The 14,413-nt window shown below is 35.3% G+C and overlaps 1 protein-coding gene across 1 annotated transcript in view; it reads left to right on the top strand.

The window, feature by feature from the left end:
- Positions 1–14,413, top strand: part of LOC106878546 (general transcription factor 3C polypeptide 3) — a 103,625-nt gene that overhangs the window by 80,919 nt on the left and 8,293 nt on the right. Inside the window, exons 2-3 of the mRNA XM_052970963.1 lie at positions 925–980; positions 3,197–3,301. Of these exons, the coding sequence (XP_052826923.1) occupies positions 925–980; positions 3,197–3,301 (161 nt within the window). The remainder of the gene's footprint in view (positions 1–924; positions 981–3,196; positions 3,302–14,413) is intronic.

Below are 14,413 nucleotides of genomic sequence, written 5' to 3'. Positions count from 1 at the left end.
AAATAAATAAAAATCTCTATCTTATCTGCATCTTGGAGACTTCGTCGTAGTATGTCAGCGGAGAAGAGATTGAGATAATTTAGAATGGATTTCTCATTTATATATAGCCAGAACCTGAAGACCTTAAGGAAAAACTACGAGAGAGAGAGAGAGAGAGAGGATGGAGGGGTAGACAGAGGCATGGCGGGAGAAAAGATCATCATCATCATCATATATATATATATATATATATATATAAAGAGAGAGAGAGAGGGGGGACCAGTCAAGCAGCACATCACGCTGTAATTCTTGGGCTGAGAAATCAACACTTAAAAGCCATAATTTTAAGGAGCGATAAGATATACATACATTTTACAAAATCAGATATTGGTATAATTTGTAAAGAAATTTTAAGCAAAGTCAATGCTAAAGTTAGAAGAGCAACTAATTTAGTACAATGGTCCAATAGTATAGAAGTTGTTAGCTGGTTTAAAACAATTAGAATTAAGAATAAAGCAAGATTTGCACAATTTGATAGTGTAGATTTCTATGCATCTAGAAAACTGCTAGATAAAGCCCTCACTTTCGCAAGTGATTTTATAGAGATTAGTGAACAAGATAAGAATATAATCCTCCATACTAGAAAGACCTTGCTCTTCAGCAAGAAAGATCTTGCTCTTTAGCTTACATAGAGGGTGCTTTCGATCTCATTGGGCTATTCCTGCGTGACAAATTAGGAAAAGCTTTTCCTGCTATTTATTGCGCTATTTATAGGGATGATGCTTTTGCTAAGAATACTAATGAACCAGTAAGGAAGGATATTATCCATTTTAAGAAAACATTTGATCTTAGCATAACAATAAAAAAATCACTCATTTTTCTCTATTTGTATTTTTGATAACTGATTAAACTCTAAATAACTTAATTTATTCCTTTTCTTTTTAGAATATTTTTCAGAAACACTTGTTTCTGCTGATGATCTTTGGGATATATTTTTGATGGTATGTGTAAACCTTCTTTATGAATATACACACCTAACATGATGTTTTTTTTTTTTAATTTCTTTGTTATGGTATTTGAACTAATTAGTAATGTTATGCTGATAAGATTTTTTTGTCAATTAACAAAGCCTTGCTCTGTACTTAAGCATTTTTATAAATGATTTCTGATAATTCTGAAGTGAGTATGAACTACTGGTAAACATTTCTTGCTTTCATTTACTCTGGTGTCATTTTATTTTTATAAACTATCCTAGTTTTTGATGTATTGGAATAGTTGTTTTCAGTCATGTTTCACATGGCAAAAATTGAATTATTAATTAGTAATTTTGAACATAGGCGCAGGAGTGGCTGTGTGTTAAATAGCTTGCTTACTAACCACATGGTATCGGGTTCAGTCCCACTGCGTGGCACCTTGGGCAAGTGTCTTCTACTATAGCCTCGGGCCGACCAAAGCCTTGTGAGTGGATTTGGTAGACAGAAACTGAAAGAACCCTGTCGTATATATGTATATATATATATATATATATATGTATGTGTATATGTTTGTGTGTTTGTCCCTCCACCCCAGCATCACTTGACAACCGATGCTGGTGTGTTTAGGTCCCCGTAACTTAGCGGTTCGGCAAAAGAGACTGATAGAATAAGTACTAGGCTTACAAAGAATAAGTCGTGGGGGTCAATTTGATTCGACTAAAGATGGTGCTCCAGCATGGCCGCAGTCAAATGACTGAAACAAGTAAAAGAGTAAAAAGAGTATAAAATATCTTTGACATTAGGAAAATACATTTGATAAATAAGTAAACACTTGTAAGCACCCAATAAAAGAAATGGTCACAAAAGAGATGCAATGGGCTCAGTGGTAAATTGATAGGAAATCTGGTTATAAAATAGGCTATAAAATAAAGCTGTAAATTATTCATAAATTCACTATAAATAGGCACTTATCTACATGGCACAATTAATGCTTTGAGTGGTTACAGTAAACTTATTGTGACTAGACTAAGAAAGGGATGGAAGAATGTTAGAGTTTGATACTGAAATGTTTCTTTTTCTGTTCAGAAGGCTAACTGTTTGAAACATGCATAAAATGCAATGCTGCATGTTACTAAGACAGGCATTAAACAATACATAACATTTGTAGAGAATGGGAAGAAGGGAGTTGTATGGTCAATTGGATTACTTGTATGCCTCCACCTAAAAAAAAAAACAGTTGAGACAATATGAGCAGTACAAAAATATAACTGGGCATTAAAAACCCATTTATGCAGTACAGATCACAATATTGATATGGACTATGAGTACTGAATGAAACAATTTGTTTTACCATCCATTTTCTCTGCCCACTATTCCTGGGAGGGTCATGGGGGTAGAGTCTCAGGTAACTCCTCCATAAGATCCTCTGAGAAGCAATCATCATTGCACTTTCCGTGTCATCTGCAAATATCAGCTGACCGATCCTATACCCTCTGTGATACCACTTCCACAATGAGTGTACATGTCAATCTAGTTCATGCAAAGAGAGGTGATAATACACACTCCTGAAGTCCAATGCCCACATTGAAAGGTTTTGACATAGCATTATTTATATAGGGACTTCACAGCAACTAAGAAGTTGCCCATTAATCTCAAAATGCTGTAAAACCTTCCATGGATGTTCTGCAGTATGAGGTCATATGCCATAGCAAAGTTTATGGAACAAGAATACACTTTTAGGCAATATTCTCACAATTTCCTGGAGACCTAACATGGAGTGAATATCTAGTTGGTTGTGCAGCATTCAGAATGAAAGCCACAATGTTCTTCCCTACATCACTTTTATAGACATCTGGCCTTGACTTTACCAGGAAGCTCAATGAGGATTGAGAATTACTTATGGCAGTGTAAGACATGCAAGGTAGTGGTGAAACCAAATCTTTGGATGTTGAGTCTTATATCAGATAAGAAAGGGTTAAGCAGTTTGGCAATACTCCAGAAATTTCAAAATCATGCTATCAGGGGAAGAATAGGTGCTAACAAAGTATCAGCAGAAATATGATATACAATATTTATCAGATAAACTTGAGCTTAGAGAAATATAAGCAAATACATTTTAGCTGTGTGTATTTCTGGATATAATTTTAAAAAAAATTTTTTGAATTGTCTTGCACCAAAATAAAGTTGAACTCAAAAATATTATTTCATTTTGCTGCTTTAATCTATATTTTTTCTTTTTATAGTTGTGTCGTGGTCTTTGGGAAAAGAAGATGTACAATGACCTTTTGGATGCTTGTATTCATGGTTTAACAAATCCCCAAATATTGGGAGATGAAGAGAAATATAAAGTAATGTTAACAGTAATACTTTCGCTTTCCTTAATTATTTGATATTAATATCTGTAAAAAATTATATGCATCCTGTAAAGTGAGTATCAGAAGCATGAAGTGTTCAGGATTGCAAGACAGTGTGTGAGAGAGAAGTGAGACCTCATTAGTAAGAAGTGTATTCAGAATGATGAAGGCATACACACCATAGATATGGAAGACAAGAAAGTGATATAGAAGTGCTGTTATGACAGGTTGCTGAATGTGGAGAATGCATGGGATATAGAGGGGCTATCTCATGCTGATCCTACAAAGGGACCAGCAATTCAAGTTGACAGCAGCATAGTAAATGAATCAATAAGGAACATGAAGAGAGAGAAAGCTCTGGGTCCACCAGGAATAGTTGCAGAGGTGCTCAAAACATCTAGTGAGGTAAGATTTCTGATTACCAGCTGGATAGTTAATCAAGTTATACAGGAAGGTATCATATCCAATAATTAGTATATCAGTGTCATCATAAAATACTACACAAGTAAAGGAGATGCTTTAGAAAGATGCTTTGGTAATCAAACTGCTTATGAAGATCATAGAGAAAATCATATAACAATTAATCTGTGACTAAGTATACCTAGATAAGATACAATTCAGCTCTGAGCCCAGAAGAGGTACCATGGATTCAATCTTCTTAGTGAGGTAACTGTAGGAGAAATATTAAACTAAGAGTAAATCACTGTACCTGGCCTTTGTTGATTTGGAAAAGGCATTTGACAAAATACGATGCTCTGTAATTGGAAACTAGGTGTAGACAAATGGGTTGTGATGGTTGTACAAGATATGTACAAAGATACAGTAAGTAAAATGGGAATCAACAACAATTTCAATAACAGATTTAGTATGAATGTAGGAGTTCATTAATGTTCATTGTTCCTCGTATTCATCATAACCCAGCAGGCCATCACAGAGGAATTTAATACTGGCTGTCCATAGGAACTCCTCTATGCTGATAATTTAGTTCTTATAGCTGAATCTATAGTGGAACTAAAGGAAAAATTCCAAGCATGGAAGCTAAATCTAGAATTGGGAGGCCTTAAGATAAACTTTGCAAACACTAAGGTATATGCATACTAGAAAGAAGACAGGACTTTGGTATCATCCGGAAAATGACGTGCTTGATTTGCAACAGCAGAGTAAATGTAAACTCCAAACATTGTACCAGTTGTAAGCTATGAACACACAAGAGGTGTAGTGGAATGACAAGTAGACTACCAGAGAAAGTAAGCATCATATGTGACAAATGCAATGGAACACACCAGAAATAGATTCTTTTAAATGCCTGGATGGCTCACTAGCAGTAGTCAGTAGCTAGTTGTAATTAGCAGGGTAGGTGGTTGCTGTGAATATACAGTAGTTAAGCACAGGTTGAAGAAAATTCATAGGAGCTACTGCAGCTGCTGGCAACAAAGTTTTTTTTCCCTCAGAGAGAAGAACAAATTGTATGACACTTGTGTTAGAAATGCAATGGGGCATGGTAGTGAGACATAGTGAATGCAGAGGACTTGAGAAGGCTGGAAAGAAATACAACTAGATTCCCCATTGGATGTGCAATGTAAGCATGCATGAATGACAGAATACAAATGCATTGAGAGAAAAACTAGACATAAGAAGAATTAGATATAATGTTGAAGAAAGAAGGCTGCACTGGTATGGACATGTGATGCATATGGATGAGAACAGCTGTATAAAGATGTGCTGATCACTAAATGTGGATGGAGCTTGTGGATGATAGAGACTTAAGAAGACATGAGACAAAGTGGTGAAGGCTATCTCAGAACCTTGAACCTCATGAAGATTGATGAAAAAGAAACAGGATGACTGGCAACATGTATTTCTAGAACTGCCCACCTTGGTAAGACTGAGATTCTGAAAGCACAGTGTGTATATATATTTGTGTTTGTGTGTGTGTGTGTGTGTACAACTGCCCTACCCAATTTCCTCTTCAAGACATTCTTATCACCCATCATCTCTCTAACTGCAGTATTCTGCTGTTGTAACTGAATGTCAGTGGATCTGCATACTTCACCAGCTTTTTCCTGATACCACTTATTTTTCTTACTACCTATAATGATTTCATCCCTCATTCTTAACCCACTTTTTACATTAACCTCAATTATGTCATCTTTCTCTCATCCCCTCTTCCTCTTCCCTTATCTACTGTACTATGCTTTCTGTTCTGCTGCTCTCCATTCTTCTTTTTCCTGTACAGTTATTTTCTATTGTTCCCCATCTCCCACCCCAACTTACATGTATCATTGGTCATACCCACCCCCACATTCACAATTTATTACATCATCCCTCAATGCTATCCAATTTCTACTATTGTCATTTATTCTTCCTTGCCTTTTCTATTCTTCATTCCTCAATACCTGTTCATTATTATATTCACCCCCTAATGCATTTCCTATCTGTAAGCATTACTCAGTCTTCCATACATTCTTACAACGTATACCCACCCACACTCCAAGTTCACTTGTTCCTGTTCACACTCACTTCTACTTATCTTGTGCTTTGAGGGCCCACACTAACATAACCACTATTTTATCTCTTTTCAGCACCACCCTGGTCACTCCCACCCTTCTGTATTGTCAGTAGCCTCGTAGCTTCTCTACACCAGAAACCTGGTCCCTGCTCTCATCCTAGCATATAGCTGCATGGCTACCTCACTAGTAATGGTATGAAGAAAAAAGCATCCAGCACATGCTGTAAAGTGATTGGCATGGAACATGGACTTTACATGAAGTTGATGATAGTGATAAATCTGTGTGTGTGTGTAGTATTACAGTAGCTTTCATTTTTGTCTTGATTGTGCTGTTCTTTCCCATCTTGACCCAAATTGTTTGGCTAAGTCATCTTTGTATTGTCACGGAGCTTGGATACCACTCAGCAACTGCACAGGTTTACCTATTGTCCGTGGACCTTGTGACATGTCTGTTCCAAATGGAACTTATGCTTTCAGTTCTCTGCAATCACTTCATTCATTCCCCTCCATTTTCAAATTATCTTATTTCAAATGTGCTCTCTCAGTGATGTTCCTAACATGAATCTTTCCATGGCCCTTTACATTGTAGCCAAGCAATATTCTATCCTCTTCATAGTAACCCACATCTCACTTGCATATAAGAATGCCAGTAGGACAGTGATATTGAATAAATGTCTTCTGTCCTGCCCCTATTCTCTTTGAGATTTCATCAGTCATATCTCTGCACATAGTCACTGTGCACTCTAAGTAAATGTACACCATTACCTTCTCGATTTCATCACATCCTCCCCTGTATTTGGCCTTGTGCTACATCTTTTGACCACATATATTTTGTTTACATGTGGCTCATTTTAAAATCTACTGCTAAACGTTGTGAGTTCAGTTCTGTCCGCCTGGTCTGCAGCTGGTTTCAGCAATGAGTACAATGTCCTCTGCAAATTGGAGGTGTGTTAATTGCTTATCATTGATATTTATGCCATCTGCCCAGTCAATGTCCTGATGATTGTTTCTAAACATGCAGTAAAGAGCTTTGGAGAGATGGCATCTTCTTGTTGGGCACCCTTCTCAGTTGGGACCTTTATTGGCAGTGATAGCAGAGCTCTATCTTTTGTGCATCCAGAGTTCACATTTCTGAGCATTTTAATGTATTGCACCTCAGCACCTTGCATTTCTGGAGATTTCAACACTACATTCATCTTGATGTTATTGAAGGCTTTTCTTTTTTTGTAACCAACAAAAGTAATACACAGAGGAAGCATGTATTTGTTCACTCATTCTTTGAGCTTTGTTAATATACACAGTTTACAAAAGAGCTACTTTTGGTTTCATGCTTTAGAGATACAATTATTTGGAAGAATAATATAATGTGCTATGTATCTCTAAGCAATCTTTGAGGCTCAGTGCATATGGAACAAAGAAGAGGCCAAAATCTGTGAGATAGCTACTCAGTCTGGAGTGGATGGTGTCCTCCAGTTCAACAAAAGAAATTTGTGCTTATAATTACTTACATTTGCTAAAAATTTTGTATCTGGAATGCTTGGACCTAAAAAGAACGTGCAATCTTTCAGCTATGCATAACTCGCATCTCTTTGATTCATTTATATATGGTGTAGATTTTTCCATGATTCTCCACTTTATTGTATGTGGTGTACAGTTGATTTTCAGATCTCACACATGGGAACTTGCCCAAGAGTTTCACTTTATATTGAGAGAGCTGAATCCAATGACGTTAAATACAGATCTCTCTTTACTTCTTTACCAGACACATCTTCAAGGTTTCCATGAGATCCAGAAGACTTTTTAAAAACATCATCTTGCTCTTGTTATTGCCACAGTGAAATGTCTGATTGATTCAAAGATATAAAGTTATGAAGGACATTAAGTGAATTTAAATGATTGTATTTCTTTCTTTGGTTTCTCTGATTCTTGATGTCATTTTCACCTCTGAACAGTGAAGATAAACACAAGTTGCATTTAAGTTTTAAGTTATGATGTTTGACTTGCCTATCAAGATTCATTGTTGAACAATTGTTAAATGAGGCAGATTTAAAACGGTTTAACTCTTTGCACAATTGTTCAACAATTCAACATAAAAAGTACAAACAGCCTTGAGAGAATGGGAAACCTATATAAATGTTTATCAGCCTGTCATTAGCAGCTGGCACTTATCAGTCAATGACAACAAACATTCAAGAAATGTGTCAAGGTATACCTTTTAGAAGATTCAAGAAAATTTTGCCACAGTTATAAAACTGATAATTTGAACTCCACAACAGAGCCAATTCAGATTCCACACAGAAACATATTATTTTGTTCCACACGATCTGCTCTCATCTCCTACTTATCTTAACATAGCATATACTTTTCACATATTTAGTAAAGGTAATTGCCTTTATGTTTTAATGTCACGACATTCTCTCATCTGTTCATACATGTATTATTTTATATAATCAACTTCTTTATTCTCTATTATGTTTTTAATAATGGACATATGTTGCATAACAGATTCAAGTAGACCATTCTCTTTATCTTAAATGTTGTCAAGTTTTAAATATCACAGACATTTTTGAAAAAAAATTTTATAATATAATATAAAGAGAGAATGAAATTAGTAGCTGTTATTCTTGAATATAAAGTGGGTTACGTGCAAGTCACCAAATATTCTTTACATTTCTTTCACATTCATAATCATTCATTGCATACACTATTTTAGGTTGTATCCAAAATAAAATAATCATTGTCAACCAACACCAGTACATTACAACCACTTACACATCAACCATTTTTTTTAACAGTCTGTGATACTTTGAACTTGCTATGTACCCACTGAGGACAATACTTTCCTCTTATCACTTCACTATTAACTTCAGATTTCATACTAAATCAGGGGCAGGCAGGATTATGGGTTACCACTGGTCAGATTTCGTAACCAACTAAGAACTCTAGTCAGGAACTAGGATGCATCCTATTACATGTATGATTCCAGAGCACCAGCTCAGACTGTTTGGCCATATTGTTCGACTTTTAGTTATAACCTGGCTTACTGTGTTCCCATTCTTGAGGATCCAGTTAAAATTGATAGCTTGTGTTGGTCGACCACATACTACTTTGTCATGGCAGATGAGGAGTATCTCTCTGAGATGTGGGCTATTCCGGGAATCTTCTCAATAGGTTGCCTGGGGGGACCCAGGAATAAACCAACAAATGATGAATGCAGCAACACACTGGAGTATTTTTTTCGTTTTGGCTCTACTTGCAAAAGTTCTGTTTGTTTTCTCTTCCTAGTCAGTGTACTCATTGGTTCGACTATTCCTTGAGGCACTGGGACATCAAAAATGTCATAAAGAAATTCCATTGGTTATTCATGTTTTATTCTTTTTTCCATAAACCTTCTTTTAGTTGGTTTAAATGTCTTTTGTATTCTTACGTATCATATTTTACCATGTACATTATTTTTCCTAAATGTTTACTTATACCTTCTTCCCAACTTTCCATTTCTGTATATTTTAAAAAACACCTTGCCACCAATTTTGAAGTATTTTATCTTATTTTCGGTGTTCCTCACCATTTTTTCTTTTCTTCCTGGTAGTAATTTGTCAAACACTGACTTGAGTTTCCTGGCGAACATTAGTTCAGCTGGCAACACACTTGACGTGGTATTGGGGGTTAGGTGTTATTTGGTAGACACTTAAGAATTGTGTCGATGCAGTATCAGTTAGTAGCTCATTCCTAGATTTTTTTTCAGCACCCTCTTAAACGTGTCTACAAAACATTCTGCTAATCTATTTGATCTCGGATGGTATGGCGGAGTAGTAATATGCTCCATTGCATGGGTTTTGCAAAAGTTTTTAAATTCCTTTGACATGAACTGTGTTCCATTATCAGACACTATAGTATCTGGGATGCCATAACACACAAAAAGTTTGTCAAGAAATTCCATTGTTACTTTAGAGGTTGGCTTTTACATTTACATATTTCTGGCCATTTCGTGTAACTATCCACAACTATTAGATAATACCCTACATTTAACGATCCTGCAAAGTCTATGTGTAATCTGGGCCAAGGTATGTCAGTTTTGGGCCAAGGCTGAATTTTTATAGGTGGTGCTTTTGCTGCCAGGGCACAACCCCTGCAAGCTTTCATCAAATTTTTGATATCCTGATCCATATTCGGTCAGTAGACATAGCTCCTCATCAGTGCTTTCATACTCATGATTCCTGGTTGTCCCTTGTGGAATTTTTTTAGCATATGATTTTGCAAAGAAACAGATATTACAACCCTCTGAGCATACATATCAAATACCATTTTGAAACTATATTTGTTTCTGGCTCCACTATTTTTTGTCATTTTTATTACGAACACATCCTTCTCTACTTTAATTTTTATTTCTTCTAAAGTGACAGGTAGTTCACATACTATGTTTCAGAGTATATTTTTTATTTCAATTTCAGCTCTTAATACCACTATTACTGTGTCCTCTAACAGTTCACTGCATTTAAGTATCGATTTTGACAGCCCATCTGCATGTCCCAGTTTTTTCGGTGTTAGAAATTCCATCTTAAAGTATAATTTAGCAAGATCATCCCGCAATACTGCAATTGGTTGGCTGTATGTGTGGGGATACCTTTTTTTGACCTGTAAATTGACAACAGTTGGTGGTGATCTGTCTACAAACTGAATTTCCTTTTATGTATGAATTTATGAAATTTTTTCACCACAAAAATAATGGCTAATGCCTCCTTCTGAATTTAGCTGTGGATTTTTTTATCCACCAACAATGAATGTGAAGCATGAGCAAAGGGTTTTAGGCTACTATTTTCATACTTGTGTAAAATTACTGCTCCTATACCACTTTTGCTAGCATCTGATGCTACTACTATTTTAAAATTTGGATCAAAGTGCGATAATGATAGATCCAATGTTCAAACTTTAAAAAAATTTTCAAACGCTTTTTGGCACCTGTCCGACCAATATCATTTAACATCTTTCCCAATAGGTTGTTTAGGGGTGCTCTCAGCTCACACATATTCATATATATGTTTGGTAATAGTTTGCGAGCCCCAAGAACGTTTGTAATGTAATATTTTTGGTGGGAGGCATATTTTTTATTGTAGTCGATCTTGAAGGATCTGGCCTGCAACCATTTTTAATGATAACTTGCCCTAGATACTTTATTTCTGGCATGAAAAATTTGCATTTTTTCTCATTAAGTTTAAATCCATACTTCTTTCTTTCAAAGACCTTTTTAACATGTTCCTCACATTTTATGAATATGTCATCCAAGTAAACTATAGCGAAATCCATATCCGCAAGCATAGTGTCCATCACCTGTTGGAAAATACTAGGTGCCACCTTTATCCCAAAAGGAAGTCGATTGAATTTATATAAATCTTTATGGGTGTTTATCATTAATAATTTCAAACATTCCTCCTCAACTTATAACTGTAAATACACCTCCAGCAAGTCCAACTTTGAAAAAATTTTCCTCTATTGAGTTTCGCAAAAATTTCCTCCAGACTTGGTAATGGGTAACTGTATGTTATCAAACATTCATTCAAGCCTGTTGAGTCAGTGCATACTCATATTTAATTTGTTTTTCTTTACATAAACAGCTAGTGATGCCCATTCTGAATAATCAATTTTTTTCTATAACTCCAAACTTTTCAAGTCTATCCAATTCCTCGTTAACTTGATTCAACGCCATGAAAGGTACAGCTTGCTTCAGTTTAAATACCAATACAGTGTTGTCTTTCACTTGAAATTTTACTTTTGTCTTGGTGCACAAACTTAATTTTTCAGAAAAGACAGCAGGAAAAATCTTTTTTAATTCCTTTTTTAAATCCTCCAACACCTTATTTGCACTGACATAAGAACCGTTTACATTATTACAAAAAATATTTATGGGGAATTTCCATAAATTAAATAGTTCCATCCTGTCTGTGCCAAATAGATTTGTCATATCTTTTAATACAAAAACTTTAGCTTTCAAAGTTTTTCCACAAAATGTCACCTCACTTATTATTTTGTCCCAAAATCGCAATTGTTTCCATGAAATACCTTGCGCAATTTTCAAAGTTTTTTTCTATATAGGCTTTCCAATTTTTCTCCATGTATCATAATTAGTTATCATGATATCACTACTTGTGTTCGTCTGTAGTCTCATTATTTATTTTTATGGAGACAAATTTTCTTTTTTGTGCCTCACTTTGCATTTGTGTTAATAATACTTTTTTTCTTTAATTCTTATCGTTCAGCCTTTTTTGTTTCATCCAACAATGTGAATTCTTATGTCCGATTTTTCCACATCCAAAACATTTAGAATTCTAAAAAGGACAGTTTCTTTTAAAATGTATTTCTCCACGCCCATAGCATGGTTTGGGTCTTGACTGTTGTTTTTTTTTTATCTGTTACAAGTTGACATGTATGTATATTTGAATAATCTTTTTTCATTAATTTTTGCATCCTGTTGTAAATTTATAATCCTTTGGCAGTCTTCAGCCACTGCCTGTAGAGTAAGTTTCGAATCTTGTTCTAGTTCTGTCAATATCCAAGCCCGTATCTCTGTATCTTTGCTTGCAGTAAATCTTTGTACAAAGATTAGACATTTGAACGGTTTAGTTTGAATTTTTCACATTCTCTGGTTACGATTCTGGCATAAGTGACAAAATCTTCAGTTTCTTTCTTTTTTTATTTTTCAAATTCAAGCACTCCCAAATAGTGAACTTCTTTCACTGAATATTTTAGATGATAGGTTAATTGTTTCCTCAAAGCAAATTTCAGGTGATTTTCTCGGCAGGATGTAATTACAATACTTTTCATATTCTGCAGGTGATAATTTTCTTAAAAGAAGTTGTACCTTCTTTCCATCCGTGCAGTTTCTACATTCTTCTTTGAAGATTTCTTCATACCTTTTGAAGTGTGCAGAAAATGTAATCCCTTCTTCTGGATTATAAGTAAATTCTTCCAATGAATTAGCAACCCCGTCTGCCGAAAATGAACCTGAAGTGTTTTTGGACTGCAACAGTAATTCCAACAACTGTTGATTTTGCTGTTGTTGTTGTAGTTGCTGTTGCTGCTTCTGATGTTCTTGTAGTTGCTGTTGCAACTGTTGCTGCTGTTGTTCTTGTTGTAGTTGCAACTGTACCACAGAAGCTAATAGGTCTTCCATGCTAAGAATATCCACAGTGAGTTTGGATATAGACTACACTGTAATACTGTTATAACGCTACCAAAACTAAATCAGTAACAAACACATAACAACTTATATCACTCCTCAACGACTTCTATGACTGCCTTCACAAATGCAACTGCACACACCACACTGTACCTCGCACTGTCAGTACGCACACACCTTTATAAGGTTTAGGACAGTTCATAGAGGTGTCAGGATTTCACCACAACAGTTTCCCTAAAAGTTATTTTAGATTTCGTTTTTGGATTTGGTTTGCAAGATTTTTTATGTGATTTCGTGTGTTGAAGCATATTCTGTTGTGTCTGGGGAGAGTCATTTTCTTATTGTGCCTTAAAATTTAACACACGCACCAGTAAAATATTCACTTATTTCTTATTTTTATAACTGAATTAGCTTATGAAACACAATTTAGATTTGTATCAAGACAGAGTACTACCAATGTCTTAGTAAGACACCTGCAAAAGAAGTTTATAACTAAGAAAGAGCCACTCTAGCATTTATTACACAAGACCTTTGATAGAATTCTACAATCTGTAGTCTGATATTTTTATGAAGACTAGGTGTAGATGAATATCTTGTGAGAGCTGTGCAAGCCCTGTACAGTGATGTTGTCAGCAAAGTAAGAGTTGGCAATGAAACTGAGGAATTTAGTGTACAGATTGGTTCCCATGAAGGCTCTGCTTTTAGCCTTCTCCTGTTTATTATAGTTCCAAAGCTATAATAGTTTAAAACCAGTTGCTTAAGGCAACCTCTATATACTGGTGACCTAATATATACAGTTGAATCCATGAAAAAATTGAAGAAGAAATTTCTGCTGTGGAAACAAACCTATATTTGAGAGACTTCAAAGTAAACTTAGTGAAGACTAAAACTTACTAAAAAGGTGAGAAAAAGAAGGAAAAACGAGTCCATAGGATTAATGGAATTTGTGTTACTGATTTCCATAATGAAGGATTTATAAAGCAAAGCCTTAGAATGTTATTTCCAAGGACATGCTCAAAGTGTATTCTATATGAAATACATTGATGCACATGATCTCTATTTTGGCCTGTAAACAGTACACTGTAACTGTACAGTGAACTAGACTGATGGTCTAGGGAATGTTAAGTTTTCCTCTGTAATTTATTCAGATTAAAGGAAGCACCTGATCACCAGTTGCTGCAGAATCAGTAGTACAACTATATATATATATATAAAAACAAATAATAAATGAGTATATGCATATATACGTACAGGTATGTGCATACCTACGTCTACCTGTATATATAGGTGAATATCTGGGCACAGGACATTGCAAACAAAACGTAGACAAGAAAATAATAATAACCAGAGTACAGAAAACACACAAGCCACATAGAGAACATTTTCCTTCATCAGCTACCCCCGTTTTAACACCGGCATTTCG

Source organism: Octopus bimaculoides, chromosome 10, assembly GCF_001194135.2.
Source record: "Octopus bimaculoides isolate UCB-OBI-ISO-001 chromosome 10, ASM119413v2, whole genome shotgun sequence".
Lineage (NCBI taxonomy): Eukaryota > Metazoa > Mollusca > Cephalopoda > Octopoda > Octopodidae > Octopus > Octopus bimaculoides.
Note: the sequence above shows the minus strand (reverse complement) of the source record. Positions and strands in the feature narration are given on the sequence as shown.